Source organism: Oryzias latipes, chromosome 17, assembly GCF_002234675.1.
Source record: "Oryzias latipes chromosome 17, ASM223467v1".
Lineage (NCBI taxonomy): Eukaryota > Metazoa > Chordata > Actinopteri > Beloniformes > Adrianichthyidae > Oryzias > Oryzias latipes.
The window spans coordinates 11,189,967-11,215,794 of NC_019875.2; the positions used below are offsets into that span (position 1 = coordinate 11,189,967).

Sequence of the window (25,828 nt, forward strand, 5' to 3'; positions counted from 1 at the left end):
TTTATATCTTTTAGAACTCTGAATGGTTTTGGTTTCATTGTATTTATTAAAGGTTTATTAAAGAGTTATTTAAACCATGTGCTTTTCCAAAACTGGAAAAGGCTGAAGCTAAAAAAAAGTATTTTTCTGTCAGGAAAAAATTAATTCATAGATTTTCAGCTCTGTTGAACCATTAATTTTTGTTCCCTCCATGAACTCAAATGACTTTCACCTGCATCTTTACCAGCTGGTTCAGCGCGCTTCAGGCCGTCTGTCTGCGCGCGGACACACGCACACTTTTACCGAACAGGATTTGTGAAAATATATTTAATAATTAAGTTGCAAATTACACAAAAGAGGAATGCATGAAAAGATGAGGCTGGAGGAGGGACATGAATCTCTTTAATAATATCAATACAAATGCGTGTTTTTTTCCTGCGGGATGGCAGACGATACAAAATCAATGCATCTCTTACTGTGCGGGAATAAATTCTCTGAGTTTTGCGGGTGCGGAAGGAGTGGACATACATATTGCGGGTTTGGGCGGGAGCGGGATGAAGGAAATAGTCCCGCGCAGGGCTCTACCAGGAGGTCACTAGGAGCAACGTGGTAAAGCAGGAGAAGGAGGACACGTTCATCTGAAAGCACACGTCTGTAGGAGCAAACTTGAGTCTGAAATTTGCTGCAGATTGATGTTCGAAAAGTAAAATTTCATATGAACATATAAATGTGAGCACATTTAAAATTTGAAAGATTTCCATTTGCAATTCTGACTCAACAGAAACACAGTAAGCAATGGAAAAAGTATAATTGTTGGAATGCTACAAAGAAATTAATTTAGTTTAATGCTGTAAAGCATTCAACCCTTTGTTTTCCTGTTTCTCTTTATTTATTACACTCATCTTCCGCCGTTTTCGGCACTTAACTCCTACAATTTTCACCTATTTTTACCATTCAACTATTGAAATGTTCAGCTCTTTCAGCTTATTCCTGCTATGACTTTTGTTTTTTCAAATCCTTCAACTTTTCAAGATATTTCAGGATTTTCAAGGAATTTTGCGCCGTTGAAAATTAATACATAGGGAAGTCTTGGTGCATGAGGTCGCCGGTTCAAGACCCCGCTCGGACATTTGACTTTTGACATCTGACTTTTAGTCCTTCAAATCCTTGAAGTTTCTGAGATATTCCAGGATTTTCCATTATTTTTTGTTCCATTGGCTACACTTTTAAAACCTTTGTTTCTTACAACCATTATAACTTCAACATACTTTTAGCTAGAGACACCGTACAAACATTGAAATGCTCACAAGGCTTTGGTCTTCAACATAAGTTTTGTAATTATTATGGGATTGCAACACAACCTACGGTTTAGCGGCCATTTTGTGCCAAAATAAGAAGCGATTTTTGGGTTTCATTGCATCCATGGCTAGAACTGAACATATTGAATTACACTGGATATTAGGGCTGGGAATCATTGGGTACCTCAAGATACGATGCAATTTGTGATACATTGCTCACTTTAACGATACTATTACGATATGGCGATGATGTGATAATCGATATATATCGTCTCTAAAAACTCACGATATGTCAAACTTTAAGAAAAAGATCTTGGAAAAAATGTTTTTTGGAAATTATTTACCCATTTCTTTTTAGTTTTTTAAACAATAATAATGAACAACTTGTGTCCTATTTGGTGTAATGAAAAACAGACTTTTGTGTAACATTGCTGAAATCAGTAATACTCTGTCTTTGACAAACAATGACAATTTTCATTTTAAAAAATATCTGTAAAATTCGGTTTAAACATTTGTGAACATGAACAGCAGTGCCATTATTTAGTACAAAATTGCTGAAAACAGGATAAAAAACGAATAAGTCAAGTAGCTGCCAGGCACATATGTATTAACTTTTGAAAAACAAAACCATAGCCATTGCTTATTTTACAGTTGTGAATCAGATATTAATTCTGTGAGCAAATTATAGAGTCTTTGTTAAAAATTAATGACACCATTTAGTGCAATTGGGGTGTAAACAAAAATAAAATTCTCCCAGAAAAAAAAAAACGGGTAGCTATGAACTTTCCTGTAAGTTATTTAAGAAATAAACTGCTTTTAAAATAAATTAGCAGGGATGAAATACATGAACTTAAAGTGCATCTAAAAGTAAACATCTTTGTGAACAAAACTTTAGGGGAAAAGCTGCATGTGATGTATGTTTATATGTTCATGTTGTTCTGGAGAACCACAGGCTTTTTAGCGTCAAGACGCCGCTCATCTACCGCTGCTTTGACGAGAAGGGGGGTCAAAGGGGAGGAATGACACTCCTGCTGTTTCCAGCACCATCTCAACCATAGCTCTGGTCTGGGCGTACAGTGCAGGGATCATTTTTTCAGTATTTCCAAGAGGGAAGCGACAGCCACGGCTTTCTCACACAACTCCGGGTGATGCAGCTTCAATGCAGCCGGCACGTCTTTTAACTTGCTGCTCTCGCTATTTCCTTGTTTTTCCCTTCTGCCATTTTTGTTTGATTGTGTATTCTTCTTCGTCCGTCCGCGACAGCCAATCATGCAACGAGCGCCCCCTACCTACCCTCCGAAGAATCGTTTTACCAAAGGATGATTAATATAATGTTTTACATGATCTTCAAACCATAAATAAAAGGTCGATACTTGACAAAAACGCTTGGAGAATCAATCACGGGATTAAATATCGCGATATAGCACCATATCAATATTTTGGCACACTCCTACTAGATACAGCGGGGAAAATAAGTATTGGACATGTCAACATTTCTCTCAAAAAACATATTTCTAATCGAGCTATTGACACAAAATTTTCACCAGATGTCGGCATCAACCCAAGTAATGCACACATAGAAAGAAATCCAAACATTTATGTCCATAAATGAAGTTATGTGTAATAAAGTGAAATGGCACAGGGAATAAGTATTGAACACGCTTAATGAAATTTATTTAATACTTAGTGAAAAAACCTTTGTTGGTGATTACAGCCTCAAGACGCCTCCTGTGTGGAGAAACCAGTCGAATACATTGCTCGGGTGTGATTTTGGCCCATTCATCCACACAAACCGCCTTCAAATCTTCAAGCTTCCGGGGGTCTCTTCTGTGAACCCGGATCTTCAGTTCTTTCCAAAGATTTTCAATTGGATTCAAGTTTGGTGATTGACTGGGCCATTCTAGCAGCTTTATTTTCTTTTTCTTCAACCAGTTTAGTGTTACCTTGGCTGTGTGCTTGGGATTGTTGTCTTGCTGAAAGATCCACCCTCTTTTCATCTTCAGCAGCCTGGCAGATGACAGCAGATTCTGATCAAGAATGTCTCCATACTTTTCTCCAGTCATTATTCCTTCAATGATATGAAGTCTACCAGTACCACATGCTGAAAAACAGCCCCACGCCATGATGCTCCCACCTCCAAACTTGACTGTTGGTATGGTGTTTTGGGGGTGATGTGCGGTGCCATTTTTATTCCAAACATGTTGTGTCTTATGACATCCGAAGAGTTCAATTTTGGGTCTAATCTGACCAGAGTATCTTCTCCCAGAATGTCATGGGTTTATCCAAATGTTGTGTCGCAAACTCCAAACGAGCTTCAACACGCTTCTTCTTCAAAAATGGAGTCTTGCGTGGTGTGCGTGCATGGAGGCCATGGCGGTTGATTGCATTACTCATTGTTTTCTTTGAAACAACGGTACCTGCTGATTCCAGGTCTTCCTGAAGCTCTCCACGAATGGTCCTGGGCTGTTGGAGAACCCTTCTGATGATTGTTCTGACTCTTCTGTCTGAAATCTTGCGAAGAGCACCTAGCCGTGGCAGGTTTATGGTAATCCCGTGTTCTTTCCACTTGGGTTGTGCCGATGGACGATACCATCGTCCATCGTGATGGGTGACTGACATCCCGATGGAGTGACACCATCGGGATGCCACGCCCCCGCCACGCTGCGAGTCGACACCATAAGCTGCGGTTACATGTGCAAAATATCTTGATAAGGATTATTGGTCAAATTAGAATCCAACCGTGGACATGGGCCCAGAAAACCTTTTTCAGATTATAAAAAAGTTCACATGGGTCAAAGTTTTGGTCGGAATAAATCATTCGCACATGCGTAGTAGTGTTTTTAAAAACCGGAAGCGAAACTTAGTTTCGCCGAGCGGCTACATTATACGTCAGCTCGGTAATATACGAGATGATCTCCTGAACGTGCTTTTATTAATGTTACGGTTATTATGAAGCGCCTGTTCGCTCATCATTTTAATTTTAATCCATGTGGTCAGTGCTTCTTCTGTTGAAAAACGGAGCCGGAAAAAGCCTGGGTTAACTTATTAGCAGTATGCTAATACGGGCTAACAACATTAGCATGAACATAAATTTTATGCGGAAAGGCTGCACGTAAATATGTGGGACTGACATCAGCCTTTATTTTGTCGGGACACGACTGGAAACACAAATCCACGTGATTATGTGAACGGTTTCTAAGGACTGAGCGGCCTTTCGGCTTCGAAGCTTACACACTGCGTTAGCTAGCGCTCCGAGCTCTGCCCCGACACACTTTTACCGGGAGACCCGTCTCCTAAATTCCGGTTGCTCGTTCACGTAGAGCTGCGGGACGGATCACAGTCCTAAGTCTCCCACACGTAACAAAGCATCCTTACTTCCCCTAAAACACAAAACTGTAAGTCCGTCTGCTCTGCTAGAGACACGTCTAATCAAATGCAGGATCGGACCACTTCTTTTCTATTTTATTTTTTTAAGTCACTTCCCTCAGTTTAGACTGGATCATCGCAGATGAGTCATTATTTGGGAAATAATTCTACAAGTTTCCATGTGCAATATTGCCACCTACCGGTTTTTAAGGAGTTTTTCCTTACCGTGAAGGGGGGGGGGGTGTCTAAGGGCAGGAATATCAGTTTAGTTTAGTCTGTTTGTTAAAGTTTAGTATTTTTGTAATGCATTCTTTGTATTCATGATCCCCTTTTTATTGTTTTTCATTGCGCTAAATAAAAAAAATTTAATTGAATTAGAGAATTTATACAGTGATTCCTGTCTTCTTATGCCTTTTACAAGTTTCCATGTGCATGTATTAGGGAGTTAATAAATTCTGTCTGGCCTCACAGACTCAAAAAAATAACTGATTGGATGAACTCAATTTAATTGTTTTGTCAGGATTTACACCCAATAAATATGAGTAACCCCACCTCAAAGAAAATTCTTCCATGTAACGAAATATAATCGAGTTAGTCGAACTACATTTTATCAAGAAAGGCAAAGGGAAAAAAAAAACAAGCAACAACGGTCTAATGCCAGATTCGAACTCAGAACCTCTGTATTATAAACCCGCTAACTACGCCGCTGAGTTTACACTCCGGTGATGAAACAAGGCCGCCGCTATAAATAAATAGATTCCTTATTTCTATAAATGACGCTATTCGTGTATCGTCTTATTGGGAGAAGCCGACTTGAAACGATTTCATGCCACAGTTTCATTTTTTACGTGGAAAAAAACGAACTAAAGTTTTCACTTTTGAAAAGTCGAAGGATTTGAAGGACTAATAGTCATCCCAGCCATTACATTAGATCAGTGCTTCTCAATTATTTTTTGCCAGGCCCCCCCTAGGAAAAGAAAATGTTTCGCGCCCCCCCTGACCCCCCCCCCCCCATAACCCCCCCTCCCACACACACACACACACACAGACACACTCGCGCGGTGACAATACATCAGGTCAGTATCTATAAAATTTGTATACCTAAAATTGTATCTTTTAACACTAACAAAAGAAAAAAGCAAAATAAATCCACTTTCAACAAATATTAACTTTATTTAGCCACAGAAACCCTGTTCTAGTCTAAAACAGAAAAGAAGCTGAAAGTACCTGAAATAAAAAAAATCTGTCATTCCTTATTTAAACTAGAAACATTTTGACCAACTGAACCATTTGATGCTGAAAAAAATAATTCAATCAATAAATAATATTAAATCTAAATTGATCTGAAACATTAACACAGCAGCACCAATATATTTAACGTTTTTAGTCTGAAGAAATAGGTAAAAACGTGCTGATTTTTTTTTTCTAAATGACGGATTGTTTATTTCTGATCTCATAAAAGTGCAGCTGTTTTCCTGCATTACCTGCGGTCTTTATGTCTGTCTGACACCAACTAAACCACAGGCAGACAAAGAAAACATGGATGGAAAATAAAGACACGTCATCAAAATGTCTACAATAGTTCATAAAGAATGACATTGTTAGCATGAGCTTAGGAATCTAAGGGCAGCGGTGATCTTGGGCAACAGGCAGCGGTAGCAGTGGTCCGCGTGCCCCGATTCCCCTGGCAGACAGGGCCCACACCACCCCTCCCCTTTCGTTCTCACTCGCGCAGCCGCGGACAGACAGAACAGACAATAGGAACCGAATAGTGGACCAGATTATTTTCCAAGCACTGAGCCGCTGTCACCGTTAAATTTGCGCACCGGACAAACCTGTGCCTAAAACCGCCACCACCGCGCGCCCCCCCTGGCATCGCTTCGTGCCCCCCCCTGGGGGCGCGCCCCACTATTTGAGAAGCACTGCATTAGATGAAGGAGTTGAACATTTTAATAGTTCAATGGTTAAAATAGGTGAAAAATTGTAGCCGTGAGACGGCAAAAAGAATAAAGAGAAACAGGAAAACAGCATTCAACAGCATGCCCCTTACTTGAACTCAATTATTTTGGATTACTGGAGTTATAGGGGAAACTATTAATACATTTTGTGTTAGGTCAATTAAATGTAGATACATTCTTTTAAAATAAATATTTTTAAATAAAACAAACAGAACTTTATTGTGTTACATGAAAGAGGGGCTTGAATCATTTTTTTGAGTGATACATAAAAAAAATTGCACCATTCAAATTTTCCTCCCCTCTGTTCTCTTTCTTCCTCATACAATTCACAATGTCACAAAATGTGCTCCACTGATTCTTCCCCTTTCCTGCAATCACAACTGCTGTGACAAAGGTGAATCAAACGCACGGGCTCAGCGTGGGTGGGGTTAACACTCCACAGCAGACGGGCTCAATGTGGGCGGGGTTAACATTCCACAGCATGTTCACATTCCTCTGCGTTCAAAGCATTCCACTATGTTGACCCATTCTGCAGGCTGCAGCCAGGGCTTACTCGTGTGTTTTGCAACAATAAGGTTGCGTAGGTCTTTGGACAGCTCTTTGCTTTTACCCATCATGCAATGCTTATGTCTAACAGCTTGCTGGTGAGAAACCTTTTTAAAAGGCATCAATCAGGACTATACCAGCTGATATTACTTTGCATTAATAGGGGGCAGGTTAACCTTCTGAATACTGACAAACTCCAGCTGCTTTCTTAGCTTGCCAGACCTTTTAACCCCTCCTTTTCTTCATGTGTTCAATACTTATTCCCTGTGCCATTTAACTTTATTACTCATTACTTCATTTATGGACATAAATGTTTGGATTTCTTTCTATGTGTGCATTACTTGGGTTGATGCCGACATCTGGTGAAAATTTCATGTCAATAGCTCGATTAGAAATATGTTTTTTGAAAGAAATGTTGACGTGTTCAATACTTATTTTCCCCGCTGTATGGACAAATAAGGAATGTGGGCGTAGTCAGCAAACAACCACCGTTGCTAAGGACGTCCAAAAGTTTACTTTTTCCGAGTTGTCTGAAACTGACGTTTTGAAAAAAAAAGTGGATTTTCTATAAATTTATCACATGTAGCTTAGCTTATATTTTGTGTATCATTCATTGTCTTAAATTTGTTAAATAATGCATTTTGTGTCCTTGTATACAACAGCTAAAATGCTAATGAGGTGGCTTTGTTTAATTTACGTTATTTGTAACTTAAAATTGTGATCTATTTAATATCATATTTTTCTGTGGCTTCTACCCCCAAATGTTCAACATCAACATCTGTTGATCTATTTAATATCATTTTTGTTGGTGAAGCAGTAAACTCTGTGAGTATGCATCTCTCTTTTTTAAAGCATTATCTTTCTGTGTCTTCTAGCCCCAGATGTTCAACATCAACATCTGTGTGATGATAAGAATAAATGGCACCTCCATAAACGGGAGAGACATTCCAGTCTGGACCAAGCAGAACCAGAACCTCTACAGATTAAAGAAGAACCAGAGGAACTCTGCAGTAACCAGGAGGGAGAGCAGCTGCTCCTGAATCAGGAGACTGATGTGAAGATGGAGTTCAAGTCTGATTTGTTGGATCATCAGCATCAGCAGTGGAACATCACCATGATTCCTGTCATAAAGCTGGAACGAATAGGTACGTAAACTGTAACTGTTCTGACTAAGAATGTTTTTTATTCCTAAGAAACAAAGCAAAGGAGGAGAAAAGTCACTGTTTTCTGCTGCTGTCAGTGACTCTGTACTCCCCAGCCTGAGCAGCTCCTCTGTGAGTGTGGAGGAGTTTCCTAATCTTATAAATTTGACATGCTTGAGCATCTTGAACTGGTTTACTGCATTAACCAGTATGTCTATGGATCTTGGTAAATGGTAAATGGCGTATACTTATATAGCGCTTTCTACCTTCTTTCGAAGGCCCAAAGCGCTTTACAGCAGTGTTTTTCAACCAGTGTGCCGCGGCACACTAGTGTGCCGTGGGAGATGGTCAAGTGTGCAGTGGGACATTTCCCTCATTAACCGGTTTAACAACATTTTCCATCTCCAGGATTTAAGTTCTTTGTTCATCCCTACAGGCCCTGATAAAACACAAAGAAATTGGGAATATGAAAGATCGTAAAATACTTTTTTCTTTGTGTTTATTTGATTCTATTAAATACATTTTGATAAGAATGACGGTACCACGATTTAGCCGCAGCTTCAGCTGCGTTATGAAAAGTTCCGCCCCTTTAACTGTCTCCACCAATCATTTTTGGGATCTTAATCACATGTCATCAGTCTGACCAATAAGAACTGGTTAAAGTTTTCACTTCCTTGTTCTGAATTCTGCTGAAAAATTCTTTCAGTTCTAACAAAAATACCAGCTAAAGTTCGTCTTTAGCGGTGTAGTTTTCTACAGAATCCGGTGTCAGACCGTGGAACAAGTGAACAAAACAATGACGCTCAGAGACGCTAGTCTCTCTACATTCGGCGGATTATTGAACTACATCTCCCATGATGCATTGGGTTAAAGTGACAGTGTGAGCATCTGGGCGCACAACTCTCTCCTCTTAACGTCGTGAAACCACAACGACCACAAATCAAACAGTTTTTAAATCTTTTAACTTAACTTTAATTACATCTTAAAAAAACAGCTGCAGCTTCCAGCTTTTTCTGCCATAATTATCACAAAAATTCACTGAGATTATGGAGGGACTGTAGATCGATACAGACCGAGTTTCTCCGTTTTATTTTACTTTTTTGAATGCCGGTGTGCCGCCGGATTTTTGTCAAGGTTGAAGTGTTGACGTGGCTCAAAAAAGGTTGAAAAACACTGCTTTACAGTCATAGTCCCATTCACCCATGCACACACACTCACACACTAGCGGCGGCTCCTCTGCCGAACACTGGTGCCAACCTCCCACCAGAGGCAAGGATGGGTTCAATGTCTTGCCCAAGGACACTTTGACAAATGGGCGTGCAAGGCGGGAATCAACCTGCAATATAACGATCATGGGTCGAACACCCTACCCCTGCACCACGGCCGCCCACGCACCACGGCCGCCCACACTTAACAGTCTACCTTACTCTACCTATCTTAACATTTTACCTTTTTGATTCAGTTGTGTCTGATCAATTACATTAGAATAAAGCTAGAAAGCTGCAGTTATTCATTAAATAGAAAGGAATTAAGGTAACTACCGTATTTTCCGGACTAAAAGTCGCTGCGGAGTATAAGTCGCACCAGGCCAAAAATGGATTATAAAGTATAAAAAAACACAAGTTGCATTGGTAACACTTTATATTAAGATTCCTTAACAAGCTTTGTTAACACATTAACAAGCATTATAAATGAATTTATAGGGTGTTAGTAAGACATTTATTAGTACAATAAGTCTAATAAGATTTATTAAATTCCTTAGTTAACACATTTACAAGCATTATTATTAGGATGTTTTTAAGATGCTAATGATGCATAAAACATAATAAATATATATATATATATATATATATATATATATATATATATATATATATATATATATATATATATATATATATATATATATATATATATATATATATATATATATATATATATATTAATGTAACATTAGGCACTCAACAAATGAAATTCACAAAACTCCAACTTATTAAAAACAGAAACTTAATACTAAATTATATAACGATAAAACAATCCAACATAAAGAACACAACAACTCAATGAGGGGGATTTTGGAAAGTCAGAGTCTTTCTCAGTCTGGAAAGGACCTCTTTGCACCAAATCCATTCTTACTGGATCAGAGAGTGTGGTTGGCCATCATTCATCTGGACCAACTGGATTTGAGGTACTGGTAGGTGGAATTTTGGATCCACTAGGCTCCTCTTCCAAACAGGCATCTCTTGGAGCCTCTGGAACATAAGATACAGCAAACAGTGAAAAGTCAAACAGTCAAATGTTTTCCCTTTCAACAGTAGATGTGGTGACAGGAGTTTCTTCTGCAGCTGAAAAACAAAAATTATTATTATAAAATAATCAATGATAAAACTAATAAAATACCTAAAGCAGAATACTACTACAACTACTATTCTACAACTCCGTCGTAGAATACTACTAGTTTAGTGGCTCATTTAAATCTGTGTGCAGGTTTTTCACAAATTCATGATCTTTTTATATATTTATGAGAGATTTATTGTTTGATTGTATATTTGTATGAGGTCATATTTATTCATTTTATTATGAACAACTTGGGACTACATACTCCTCAGCTGCTGTTTATGAACATAAGGGGTTATGCAGACACTGTTTTTTTTTTACTTTACATGCTATAAAATTACCTGAGATGACATAATCCTGGATGACAAGAACATCTTGGGATGTGGACGCTGCACCACCTCCAATACTTTTGGAGAGCAGAAGAAACTGTCGGCTGAGACGGAACTGTGCAAAGCATCATCATTATGTAAAACCAAAACTGCAAAATACAAATAAGAAAAAAATGTACCCATTTTATAAATAATAAATGTGAACAATAATTTGAGTATAAATGGAACTATAAGCATTTATACACGTCTTTATCTATTATTTTGTACGTTCATGATTTTAAAATTAGTACATTTATTTTGTTTATCATCTATAAATGACAACCTTTATTTCCTATGTATTTAGCAGTTTTGACTCTCCATATTTCATGCTAATGCAAGATTTTAAGACACATTCAATGTTGAAAAAGTCAAACTACCTGACCTGCTATAATAAACAGCAGTTTTTTCAATGACATAAACCGGAAAATGCAGAATGCACTAAATATGTGTTAGCAAAACAATTAACCAATACGATAACGTGAGTTATTTAAACATCTATCAGCCATCATACCATTATCATTATTTACTTTTCTCTGCTTTCAGCCGTTTAGAAGGCCATGTCCGACCTCATCTTAGAAACTTGGGTATCAGAATTATTTTCGAGTTTTCCATTGGAAATAACGACAAACGGGGTCGTTTTATGTACAATCTTTACCTCAGATCGATTAGTATTTACGTAAATTGCGCAGCTGCATAGAAATACTGGATAATGTAAAAAAGACGGCCCCAACATCATCCAAACTGATCTTGTGATTGATGTTGAAGTTCTTCATCTTTTTTCAGCTCCTAATGATGGATAAAGTATCTTTGGCATGAAGTTCTCTTGTTGTCGCTTTGATCAGTGTGACAAAATGGGCTCGTTTTTTTCTTTTTCCCAACTTTATTGAAATACAATGCGCTCGTAACTGTACAGTGTGCCAGGATCAGATGCAATGATGTTGACCAATCGTTGCTAAGAGGGGCGTAACGTCCTTTTTTGGGTTGCCAAATTGGTTCAAGTGTGTTGAAGGGGGGGATCACAAAAGTGCAGGCAACTTTCTTCTGCACAATATTCAGAGCGCACGTTGGTACGGAAATTCTATGAAATGGGTTGCCAGATTTGGGTCTTTCTTTGTTTTACTTTTTTTCGCTACCTCGGGGCCCTGGTGGTGACGGGGACCCTACACGGCTGCGTAATTCGCGTATAGGGAGGGCCGGCCATGATTATGCCACAGAATGTGCAGTTTTAAGTATATAATGAAAAAGCATTTGGAAGTATTGCTTTTTCATTTTAATTTTGAGTCATTTGATGCAGTTACATTTTGAAAATTAAAAAGCATTTCTTTGAATCAATTTTAATTTTCAAATTAGACATCTCTAAATGAATTGTGCTAGACATTTACTAGAGAACTTTGTGAAAATGAAATGTCAAATACCATTTTCATTTTATTTAAGTGACAGAATAAGCAGTGTTGAAGAAGAACATGAAAAGCATTTTGGTGGATTGCTTTTTCATTTTAATTCATTGTATGAATGTATAACTGATGATTGTATTGTTTTAGTGTATTGTACTTATTTAGTTGCTTGAAATAAACCATTTCAAATCAAATCAAATAAAAAAATGTAATTTACTGTATGTATAACTACAAACATGTCTTCTTGTGATTAGGAGTACATTTAAATGTATATTCATTTACTTTTGATTTTTTTAATCATCCAAATTTTGTTATATATTTTTTTTTAGATATATCAACTATATATCTAAATATTTTTGATCACTGTAACCTGCTTTATATTCTTCCATCTCTATTTCTCTGCCTTGCAGATGGGTACAGATACACCTGTTCCTCCTTCAGTTGAGACAAACTGTCTCACAAGTCCCCATACATCCTTTGTTTGACCTTTTCCACCTCTGTAGTCTGCTGTTGTTTGTCCTCTCAGTGTTAAGTTCTTAGCTGCACTGGTTAAACTCTGACAATGTTCCAAAATGCAGCTGTATGACAGTTTTTTTGTTTTTAAAGAAAATCCTGACAGTCCTCTATTTAAGTCTTACTGGCTTTCTTTAGCTGTCCACATCAGATCCAAACTCTTGACAGTCATTTACAGAGTGGTGGACTCCACCAGCTTCTCTGCACCTCTGTACCCCTACACACATCACGCTCCGCAAATGAGCCACGCCTGGTTGTTCCTGCACAACATGGCAAAAGGTCTGAAGCTCAGCTTTTTAGCTCTATTTACACAGAGATGGACTGATTACACACAGCAGCTTCATTTACAATCTTTAAGAAACGACTTTTACAAGAAAAAAGAACAAAATGGCCAAGAAAACAGTCCATAAATGAAAGAGGTTATCATGTAAATGTTTGAGTTCATTTAGATGAGAAACGTTTTATGGAACAACAGTTTGGTTCTTCTTGAAAGGAGCTGTTCTTTCTTTTCCATGTGACTGTTTGTGTTAATTATATTAGAGCAGCTGTTATGAAACAAAGCTGTGGAAAAATGTGAATAAATGCTGTGATTATAAAATTGCATACATTGATGTTTTATGTCGTAAAGGAAATAAGGTCATATTATCTAATGTTTCAGATGTTTTTTCCTCTTGAATCTTTGTTCCTGCAGACTTCTCAGAGAAAAACATCTGTAAGGAGGAGACTGATGATGAGCAGCTTCTCTGGAAGCAGGAGAGGAGCTCCAGCCTGGATGAAGAGAAACCAGAGCTTCCACTGATAAAGGAGGAGTGGGAGGAGATCTGCATCGGTGAGGAAGGAGAGGAGCTGGAACTGAAGCAGGAAAATTATGATTTCATGGTCACTGAGGATGATCAGGAAAAGATGGACTCCAAACCAGAACCAAGTGAGAACCCAGTTCTGGAAGCAAACACTCAGATCAGAAACAGCGATGCTGTGACTGTCCAGCTGGACTCTCCTTCAGATTCTCATGTGAAGGAGAGTCCAGCTGTCTTATGTCAGTCATATTCCTGTGACACATGTGGAAACATTTTACCTCAACATAGTGATTCAATACACACGTCGGAAAGGCCTTATTCTTGTAAAGTCTGTGAAAAAAGTTACTCTCAAAGTTCTACCTCAGAAGCTCATATGAAAACCCCTACAGGTAAGAAACCTTTTTCTTGTAAGGTATGTAAAGAAGATTTCACTCAAAGGAAAAATGTCAAACTCCACATGAGAACTCACACAGGTGAGAAGCTTTTTTCGTGTGAAATTTGTAAGAAGGTTCTCGTCTCCTTGAGAAATTTGACCTATCATATGAGAACTCACACAGGTGAAAGTCCTTTCACTTGTGAAGCTTGTGGAAAAATTTACACTAAAGGTAGTGACTTGAAAATCCACATGAGAACTCACACAGGTGAAAGGCCTTTTACTTGTAAACTTTGTCAAAAGGGTTTCATGCAAAGTAGAGACTTAAAGGCCCACATGAGAATACACACAGGCGAAATGCCTTATTCTTGTGAAGTCTGTGAAAAAAGTTTTACTAGAAATTCCAACTTAAATGCTCACATGAGAATTCACACGCGTGAGAGGCCTTTCACTTGTGAAGTATGTGGAAAAAGTTTCTTTAAAAGTAGTGACTTGAAAATCCACATGAGAATTCACACAGGAGAAAGGCCTTTTTCCTGTGAGATTTGTGACAAAGGTTTCGTCCATTCAGGTGGATTGACCTGTCATATGAGAACTCACACAGGTGAAAGGCCTTTTACTTGTGAAGTATGTGGAAAAAGTTTCGCTCAAAGTAGGGACTTAAAAACCCACATAAGAACTCACACAGGTGAGAAGCTTTTTTCGTGTGATATTTGTGAGAAACACTTTGTCTCCTTAAGAAATTTGACTTGTCATATGAGAATTCACACGGGTGAAAGGCCTTATTCTTGTAAAGTTTGTCAAAAATGTTTTACTCAACATTCTTGCTTAAATGTTCACATGAGAATTCACACAGGTGAGAGGCCTTATTCCTGTGACATTTGTAAGAAAGTTTTCATCCGTTCAGGTGCATTGACCTTACACATGAGAACTCACACAGGTGAAAGGCCTTATTCTTGTAAAATATGTCAAAAGGGTTTCATGCAAAGTAGAGACTTAAAGGTCCACATGAGGACTCACACAGATGAAAGGCCTTATTCTTGTAAAGTTTGTCAAAAATGTTTTACTCAATGTTCTTGCTTAAATGTTCACATGAGAAGTCACACAGGTGAGAGGACTTATTCCTGTGACATTTGTAAGAAAACCTTCATCTATGCAAATAGTTTGACCTTACACATGAGAAATCACACAGGTGAAAGGCCTTATTCTTGTAAACTATGTCAGAAGGGTTTCATGCAAAGCAGTCCCTTAAAGGCCCACATGAGGACTCACACATGCAAAAGTATGTGAAAAAAACTTTTCTCAAAGTACTAAATTAAAAGCCCACATAAGAACTTGCATATCTCCATGTGAAATTTGTAAGTTTTTTGTCTCCTTGAGAAATTTGACCTATCATGAAAACTCACACAGGTTAAAGCCTTTATTCTTGTAAAGTTTGTCAAGAATGTTATACGCGAAGTAGTTCATTATGTGCCCACATGAAAACCCACACAGTAGTAAAACGCCACATGTAGTAAACCAAAACACTTCAAATCCTCTTCACCTTAATCCACCTGTGTCATGGTAGGAATAACATGTCAATGTAAGGGTGGGGTCATCTGGACCCCATAAGATAGCACAAGAGTTAGCTGACTACATGAACACCCAAACTGGTAAAAGGTGTCATTCGTTTTTGCTTTCTCTTCCTTAACTGCCTATAATAGAACACATGATGAAATCGCACCATTGGGAAGATTTTATGTTGTAAATTATGTAAAATCTTTGATCAAACTCATGTTTTTTACCATGAATGCAACAGTTCACACATCCAAGAACCCATATTTTTATTTAAAAGAATAGTTTTCCTGGATATTCAGACTATTCTGAATAAAGCAAAAATATTAAAATGGCACCATGTTTTTGTCAAATAAATTAAAAATATTTCAATGCAGTAGATACTAGGAATGTAACGGTACGCTAAAATCTCATTTCGGTTCGGTTCAGTATTTCATAGGGCTCGGTTCGGTACATTTTCTGTTTGTTTGTTTTTTTGTGACAAAAAGTCAAAAAAAATTACTTGCAAAATGCATTTATTGGTTTTATATAACAATGAATAAAGTGAACCTATGTAGGTGATCTGCTAGATAAAATAATACAAGTATTAGTTGCCAGTAACCAAAAACTTTGGATAATTAACACTGGCCTGAAAAACAAGTAGCTTTTTTTTTTTTTACTTGCACACTTTTTTCTTGTAGACCTGATTTTTACAGTCGTGTGATGTCATTAAAGTGTGTTGGGTGTACACGCTATTTTTGTGCAACAATGTCGACACACAGCATTCGACTTGTCCAATTGTCTTTTCCCTTCATTGATGCTCACAACAAAGCCAAAGTGTTCCCCCCACACAGGAGAGCGTAAGGAGATGGGGGGGGGGGGGGGGGGGGGGGGGGTCCTCAAATTCTGGCCTCACATCTGCATTAGCAATGTTGATACTGTTCACATGCCTTACTGTCACCTCTGTTACCCAATAGCGTATTTGCGGAAACTCTTGGCTAACATTAGTTCCACCTCAGCTCAAAGATTATACATTTTGGGGGTGGGGTGGGGGTGGAGTACTGAAACTGTACCAAAGTGAACCAAACCAAAATTGCCGTACCGAAATGGTTCAATACAACTACATGTACCATTACACCCCTAACAGATGCATTCAGGAGGATTCACAATATTGGAAGATGTATTTGCCACATGTAGATTTTTAGTAATAGATTACCTTTGCATACAATTGTGAGATTCTCCAATAGAGTATGATGTTTTTCTGAAGGTGCAAAAACCATTTGCCTATCTTTGCATGAAATGTTTAAAAATATGTATATAAACATAGCTGTAGTTAACTGCTGATAAAGATGTAAAATGTACCTTAAATGTGTTTAAATCTGACTTTGAATAAATGTATAACTTCCTATTAATGAAACATTTATACATTATGGTGGTCTGTTGTTAAGAGAGTTTTCAAGTTTTATTGCAGATATCCAAATAAAGCACACTGATCCCAAGCATTTCTTTTTGTATTCTTTTAATTTGTTAGTTTTCAAAACTTCTTGAGCATTTGTTGAATCATAACCGTCTAGCAACCCTTGTGCTATCCTAGGCACTTCAACATTGGGAGTTGGGTCATCTGGACCCCACTAGACAGTGGGGATGATCTTCAATGATTTCTGATCTTCACTGGTGTCCATGGATTACATGAAATCCTCTTCACCTTTATCCACCTTTGTCATGGTAGGGAGAACACGTCAATGTAAGGGTGGGGTCATAGGATAGAACAAGGGTTAAGGGTCTAACAATTCATTTTAACAAGGATTTGATTCCTATCATAAGTTTTGGTTGCTGATCTGATTGATAGTTGAATCTAATTCACTGACCTAAAATTGATCCAGGACATCTTTAGCCAAATATTCAACCAGTGTGATAATTAACCCTTGTGCTATCCTAGGCACTTTAACGTTGGGAGTTGGGTCATGTAGACCAGTGTTTTTCAACCGGTGTGCGAGATGATCAAGTGTGCCGTGGGAAATTGCCCTCACTGATCTAAACACATTTACCATCTCCAGTATATCAGCTTTGTGTTCAACCAAACAGACCCTGATAAAACACTGAGAAATTAGGAATATAAAAGATCGTAAAATACTTTTTCTTTGTGTTTATTTGATTCTGTTGCAGGGGCCAAGAAAGGGAAAACTACCACAAAGCAGGTTACGAAGATTTATTAATACAAAAACCCCGTCATGAGTAGAATAAAAATGTTGACACCACAGGAGCATGCAGACAAAAAAAAACACAGTTCATGCACAACAATAAATAATGAAAACATGCAACGTAACTGTGATGCACAGCACTCGGTGGGATACGGCACCCACCAAAATAACATGCGGGGTGAAACCTGAAGGAAGTGACTAAAAAAAATGACAAACAGAACAGAGGGTAAATAGTCCGCTCCTGCACTTGATTAGTCAATCACGCTGGGACAGCTCCGTCAGGAGCGGACAAAGTACAAAACATAAACTTAAACAGGACAGCAGGGCACATTATTCCAACACTAAAAACAGAAGAAGCACCATATTAAAAACATTTGATAAAAAATAATTTACCATTTGTTTAAAATATACCTCTGCTGTGATAAAAGTGTAAAATACCTGGTGCGTCGCAAAACCTCACGCCCAGTCTTTAAAACCCCCAGAAGAGCAGGATCTACCTCTGCCGTGATCCTGTCATAAAATAAAAAATAAAGCATCAAGCACTGCTTAAGAACATCATCCACAGGTAAGGATAACAGCAGTCTTACCGCACTCTTTGCTCGAGCCAACTCACGCTGCTCTCTGAGCTAACCAGCTTTCTCACAGGAAGCTAGCGCCATAGCAACCACACGTCAACTTCCTTTTTAAACCCCCTGAACAATGGGTATAGAGACACCTACAGGTGACTCCCGTTACATCTCTCCCCCTCAAAGTACATCGTCGACCCGACGATGTGGGTCCACCGAGACCTTTGCTGATATAGGCAATTTATGTGGGTTAGAATGTTGTCCTTCAGTTTTTTGGGTTGACTTCCTGGGCTCACAAACTAGTGGCCTGTCAGCTTCTTCCGTGAGCTCCTGACCTTGAGGAGGTTGTATCTGAGGTGGTACCTCCTCATCGTCTACATTCAATGAGTCATCCAAATGGAGCTCAGCACCATCATCAACACCACCTACGCCCCCCTGTGCATGCTCCGGAACCTCCCCCTTCACTGAGGCTTCCCCCGCCGGCTTCCTCTCAGGGACATTCCGTAGCTCTGCCCTGTGAACCTGTCGCAGGGGACCGTCCTGACCTGCAGGGGCTACCGAATACACAACCCCCTGTGGAGATGGCCGGCGAACAACCTGATAGGGAGTTGGGTCCCAAAAGTCTTGGATTTTATTCCTTCCTCTAACTCCATGATTCCTTGTGTACACCAAATCACCCTTATCAAAATCTGGGGCCAGACACTGACCCTGCATTTTCAGGTCTCTTTGCGCCCTGGTGTTTTCCATCTTCTGCTGCACCGCTGCATAGGCCACAGCTAAGGAGCTCTGATACTCTTCAAGCCATTCGTCTAAAGGAAGATCATGCTCCATTTCACTTCCCATCAAAAAGTCTACCGGCAACCTCGGTTCTCTGCCAAACATCAGGAAATATGGGGTCATACCAGTTGATTGATTGACAGTTGTATTGTAGGCAAATGTAACTTGAGAAAGGTGGCGAGGCCATCTGCATTTCTACTCAGGTGGTAATGTCCGTAAAAGGTCATGCAGCGTGCGGTTAAAACGTTCACATTGGCCATTGCCTTGGGGATGGTAAGGGGTTTTGCGGCTTTTGTCAATTTGATACAGTTTACAGAGTTGGTGCACCAGATTACTTTCAAAATTCCGCCCCTGATCTGAATGAATGCGGGCTGGGGGACCAAACAGTTGAAACCAATGTTTCACCAATGCCTCTGCGACAGTGCTAGCTCTTTGATCTTTTGTAGGGACCGTTTGTGTATATTTTGAAAACACATCTGTCATCACCAAAACATTCTCCCTGCCATCAGTAGCCGGATCCAACACAGTAAAATCTATCGCCAGAACTTCATGAGGTCGAGAGGCTTTCATTGAGCCCATAAAGGTCTTAACCTTTGGTTGTAATGCTTTTGACACTACGCACCTCTCACAGCTCCTACACCACTTCTCCACATCCGTATACATGTTTGGCCAGTAATACCTCGACCGAATCAGCTGCAGAGTCCGTTCGGTACCCTGATGGCCATGATCGTCATGTAAGGAGTGAAGAATGGATTCCTGCAAAGACTGAGGCAACACCAACTGATTAACTTCTCCCTGTTCATCTGAACTGTAAATGCAGCGGTAGAGCACTGACTCATGTTCCCGGAGATGCTTCCACTGTCTTATCAATTCCCTGGCCGGTTTAATTAACTCGTGCCTCTGTCTAGCATCTGGTATTTTACCCCTTTCCCAGTATTTCAAGAAGGGGCCAAGGACAGGGTCTTTGTGTTGTAATGTGTAGAGGTCTGAAGGAGACAACCCAGGTAAGGTACTTATCTCAGCTTGCACCCCTAAATCCCTCTCACTTCCCAAAGGCTCAGTTTCTGACAACTCCAACACTGGGTGCTGACGCGACAATGCATCGGCATTGGCATTTTGGGAACCTGGGCGATATTTGATGGTTAAATCAAATACTGCCAGCTCAGATGCCCACCTCTGCTCTGTAGCCCCCAACTTTGCTGTTGCCAAATGACTTAGCGGGTTGTTATCAGTGAACACCGTACAGGCATTCCCCACCAGATACTCGCGAAACTTTTCAGTGACTGCCCACTTCAGTGCTACCAGCTCCAACTTCATGGAAATGTAGTTGTTCATGTTCTTCTCAGCAGGCTTCAAGCTACGACTTGCAAAAGCCACGGGGCGCAGCTTGCCCCCATGCTCCTGGGACAGTACAGCCCCCAAGCCGGCATGGCTAGCATCTACCTCCAGCACAAAGGGTTTCTGAAAGTCTGCATAAGCAAGAACAGGAGTAGTTGTTAGAGCAGTCTTCAGTTCCTGAAAGCTTTGCTCACACTCTGTGTCCCAGAACTCATCCACGGGCTTTTTCTGCGTCTTACCCTTTCTTCCAGGAGGGAGGAGCCTAGCCACCAAATGGTTTAATGGAGAGGCAATCTTTGCAAATCCAGCAATAAACCTTCTATAGTAACTTGCAAACCCCAAAAACTATCTGAGGTCGGCCAGGTTAGCTGGTCTTCTCCAGTCACGGACTGCAGCTGCTTTCTCTGGGTCGGTCGACACCCCCTCTGCGGACACCACATGGCCCAAGTACTTCACCTGTTTCTGAAAAAACTGGCACTTTGAAAGCTTTACCTTCAAACCCTGCGCATCTAAACGGGAGAAAACTTGATCCAAACGTTGCAAATGTTCAATGGAAGAGGAAAAAACGATGACATCATCCAAGTACAACAGCACAGACTGAAAACGACAGTCCCCAAACAGTCTTTCCATGAGGCGCTGAAAAGTGCTAGGTGCATTGCATAAACCAAAAGGCATACGATTGAACTCGAATAAACCAAATGGTGTGCAAAAAGCAGTTTTTGCCTTGTCATTTCCAGCTACCTCCACCTGACTGTATCCGCTGGCCAAGTCAAGTGTCGTAAACCACTGTGCTCCGGCCAAGGAATCCAAGGACTCGTCGATTCTTGGCAGGGGGAATGCATCTTTCCTGGTTCTGGCATTCAACTGCCTATAGTCTACACACATCCTCAGAGCACCATCCTTCTTTTGCACGAGCACAATGGGTGATGCGTAGGGGCTGCTGCTTTCTCGAATGACCTGGCTTTGTAGCAACTGTTGAATGTGACTGCGTGCCAGCTCATACTGGGAGGGAGGAATTCTTCGGTATGACTGTATGGCTGTTTCGTCTAATAAAGGGATCTCATGTGTCATTAGATTCGTGCAGCCAACATCAAGGTCATTCTTAGCAAAAGATAGGCAGCTTTCTGTCCTGCTGCACATATATCACAGGTGTTTGTATTACAGTCTCAATGTTTCCACTTGAAGTTCCAGGTAAAGGTGATGTTCCATGGTTTGCAGCTGCTGCTCTCAAGGTAACAAGTTCGCTTTCCAGGTCCTTTATCCGCCGAGACATGTCCTGCTCCTCAGGCTCCATGACTCCTGAGAAGATACTGCCCCTGCTATCCTCAAAAATAAAACAAAAAATCTGCAAATTTCACAGAAAAGCCTAGGCACTTCCCCTTTTAATCCTGCCGACAACACCAAATGTTGCAGGGGCCAAGAAAGGGAAAACTACGACAAAGCAGGTTACGAAGATTTATTAATACAAAAACCCCGTCATGAGTACAATAAAAATGTTGACCGTATCACTGACACCACAGGAGCATGCAGACAAAAAAAAAAACACAGTTCATGCACAACAATAAAAAATAAAAACATGTGATGCACAGCACTCGGTGGGATACGGCACCCACCAAAATAACATGCGGGGTGAAACCTGAGGGAAGTGACTAAAAAAAATGACAAACAGAACAGAGGGTAAATAGTCCGCTCCTGCACTTGATTAGTCAATCACGCTGGGACAGCTCCGTCAGGAGCGGACAAAGTACAAAACATAAACTTAAACAGGACAGCAGGGCACAGTATTCCAACACTAAAAACAGAAGAAGCACCATATTAAAAACATTTGATAAAAAATAATTTACCATTTGTTTAAAATATACCTCTGCTGTGATAAAAGTGTAAAATACCTGGTGCGTCGCAAAACCTCACGCCCAGTCTTTAAAACCCCCAGAAGAGCAGGATCTACCTCTGCCGTGATCCTGTCATAAAATAAAAAATAAAGCATCAAGCACTGCTTAAGAACATCATCCACAGGTAAGGATAACAGCAGTCTTACCGCACTCTTTGCTCGAGCCAACTCACGCTGCTCTCTGAGCTAACCGGCTTTCTCACAGGAAGCTAGCTCCATAGCAACCACACGTCAACTTCCTTTTTAAACCCCCTGAACAATGGGTATAGAGACACCTACAGGTGACTCTCGTTACAATTCTATTACAGACATTTTGATAAGAATGATGGTACCACTTAGCTGCAACTAAAGCTGTTTTCTGAAAAGTTCCGCACCTTTAACTGTCTCCACCAATCATTCTTGAAGGCTTGATCACATGTCATCAGTCTGACCAATCAGAAGTGGTTAAAGTCTTCACTTCCTTGTTCCGATTAGGCTAATAAAGTCGCTCAGTTCTAACAAAAACACCAGCTAAAGCTCGTCTTTAGCGGTGTAGCTTTCCACAGAATTCGGTATCAGACCATGGAACAAGTGAACAAAACAATGAAGCTCAGAGAAGCGATCTCCGGCCGTTATTGTGCTACATCTCCCATGATACATTGGGTTAAAGTGACAGCATCTCGGCGCACAAAGAGTTTCTCCTCTTAACGTCTCGAAACAACAACGAACACACATCAAACAGTTTTTGAATCTTTTAAAAACACTGATCTAGACCCACTAGACAGTGCGCTGAACCTTTTTTCTTCAATGATTTGTGATCTTCACTGGGGGTCCATGGATTACATGAAATCTTTCCACCTTTGTCATGGTAGCGAGAACACATCAATGCAAGGGTGGGGTCATCTAAGATAGCACAAGGGAAACCTGGTACTGAACAGTGCAGGTGAAATTTTCCAGATTCCTTTTATTTCTTACAAGATAATCAAGCGTAAATTAAATGTGTAAACAAGCAAACAAGTAAACAAGAATAAATGGTAAATCCATTAACATTTTACTTTGATAAAGTTCAGTCCATTGTTGTTTTCCCTCATCAAAAATAATCCAAGTGGAACATTGTTAAAACCTTCTACCACACTCTATGGTCTCATGTCTTTGCTTAAGTCAAAATGTTTCCACACATCGGACTGGAATGGTGCACTGATCATTTTTTGCTGCCATCACGTGTTGTTCGCTCTGATGCGCTCGGTCATTTTTAGGTTAAATTAACCTACTGTGCCTCAATCCAAATGGTATTTCCGAATGTCTTTCATAATAGATTTTTATAAACGGTTTTATAAGGGTATAGGGCAGTGGTCGGGAACCTTTTTGGCCGAGAGAGAGAGAGCCATAAACGCCACATATTTTTAAATGTAATTTCGAAAGAGCCATACAATAATGTAGCATCCCTTTCCCACACTGAGGCATGGAGACTTAACATCTTTTAGGGTTCTTTATTCTGTTACTGTAGACCTGCAACAAACGGCGTACAATAAATTCAGCAATTCCTCAATCTTTCCCGCCGAGATGAGAGCGCTTCTCCCAACTTTATATTCCCTCACTGCCGTAACAGCTCTCCCATTTCCCATAGCTGAACCCCATTGGTCCAAACTCCCCAACGACAGGCTGAGCGACAGAACTGAGGGCCAATCAGATCTCTGCATGATGCGTTCAATGAACTCCCGAACTTATCACGCAACCCAACAGCCACCCAGTTAAACTCAGTCCGCTACAATATTTTTAAAACTAAATATACAAGTGAATGTGTGCATTTGATGTAATTTCAACACTTTTAAAGTACAATAAGTCTGTGGATTCTTTTTAATAACATCTTCATGCTGTTGCTAATAAATGATGAGTATTTCTCAGCATTAATGGGACTTCTGGTGCTCTGTGGTAGTTTTTCTGATGGTATTGTCCGGTTGATACGTGGTGAGTTTAAGCTTCATGCAGGCGTTGAGACTCCGGTAAACACGATCGCAGGTTGGTCTGAATGTTCTTTAGATGTGAGAAAGACTGCTCACATGCACACGTGGAGCCAAACACACACTCACAGGCTGCAGTATGTGACGGACAGCGTGTTTTAAGTTGTGACAATACCTGCGCGATTCATCTTGCTTCCTGTACCCAATACCCCCCCCCCCCCCCCCCATTTCTTCCTCACCCGTCCCGATCCTGCAGCTGCGCGCTCTTTCTCAGAGACGGGAGCGCGCAGCTGCAGGCACGACAATTCACAGGTTTCAGGCTATTACAAACTCTTTGAAATAACAGATAAAAGTAAACTGATAGTGGTGGCGCAGATTTTTTTTTGCTCTAAGATTTTCTCTCTCTCCAAGCACCGCTACTACTGCGCGCCCCTCTAGCATCGCATCGCGCCCGAGAAGTACTGGTCTAATGAAAAAACGATTTTATAATTAAAGATTTGTCTGCAAGCCAGATGTGACCATCAAAACAGCCATATGGCTCGAGAGCCATAGGTTCCTGACCCCTGGTAACGGGGTACGGCTTTGAAATGATTAACAACTGACCTCAGATCAGTCTGGTTAGATGTGGGAATAGAAATTGATTCATTGATTAAGTCGATAAATAATCACCCCCTACTGACCATCATCTAAATGTCAAATCGGAACACTTGAAATAAAATATTTTTTTAGTAATCCTTCATTTTTTTAAAAATGGTAAATTTTAGAGAAGAAAATCCTTTGGAATACCAAATATCCAATTATTTGCATTTATATAAAAAAAAGACTGTCTACTTAAAATCAATATTTTAAACAAAAAACAATATACCGTAAGTATTAAAGCCAAAAAAGCAGAAATTTGTATTGTTTTGTTTTGTTGTGGTGACCTACTTTTACCAGCAGATGGAGACAACAGGGGCCAAATTCAATGTTTTACAAATTATTTTGTGGATGCTGCCTGTGGAAGTTTCAATTGACAAGTGCTATCCTAGGCAGTTTAACGTCGGGAGTTGGGTCATCTAGACCCACTAGACAGTGCTCTGAACCTTTTTTCTTCAATGATTTCTTCACTGGCCGCACGGATTAAAAAAATTATGAGCGAACAGGCCCTTAATAATTATCACAACAGTAATAAAAGCATTTTTTGACGATCGTTTCCTGGTGCTTACCGCGGATTTTGCTGTTCGAGGACAATGAGATGATAGGACCATTAAAGTACTGACGTAATCGCCCCGCCTCCCTCCTGGAAATGCTGACTGGATTTGAATTATGCAACAGTTTTCGCAGGGTGGATGTAAAAACGAAAATGCAATCCCCTCTTTGCATTTTCATTTTAATTATGACACAGAATACGCGGTTTATAAGTGGAAAATAAAAAAGCAATTTGGAGGATTTATTTTTTATTTTATTGTTGAGTCATTTAATGGAGTTACATTGTGAAAATGAAAAAATATTTCTGTTAATCCATTTTAATT

The 25,828-nt window shown here is 39.8% G+C and overlaps 2 protein-coding genes across 23 annotated transcripts in view; one reads left to right on the forward strand and one right to left on the reverse strand.

Moving 5' to 3' along the window:
* Positions 1 to 25,828, reverse strand: part of LOC110013423 (zinc finger protein 271) — a 253,782-nt gene that overhangs the window by 79,122 nt on the left and 148,832 nt on the right. The gene's annotated exons all lie outside the window — the stretch shown is intronic.
* LOC105358153 (gastrula zinc finger protein XlCGF57.1) overlaps positions 1 to 25,828 on the forward strand; it is a 62,471-nt gene that overhangs the window by 2,400 nt on the left and 34,243 nt on the right. For 3 of the 10 annotated variants that reach the window (XM_023965631.1, XM_023965633.1, XM_023965634.1), the window contains 2 exons: positions 8,023 to 8,292; positions 13,593 to 17,106. The exons of 3 other annotated variants lie outside the window; for them this stretch is intronic. In XM_023965631.1, the coding sequence (XP_023821399.1) occupies positions 8,023 to 8,292; positions 13,593 to 15,361 (2,039 nt within the window). In that variant the 3' untranslated portion in view covers positions 15,362 to 17,106. Of the gene's footprint in view, positions 1 to 8,022; positions 8,293 to 12,503; positions 13,181 to 13,592; positions 17,107 to 25,828 lie in introns of those variants that run through there. 4 more of the 10 variants (XM_023965637.1, XM_023965636.1, XM_023965632.1 and 1 more) reach the window with 2 other exon arrangements.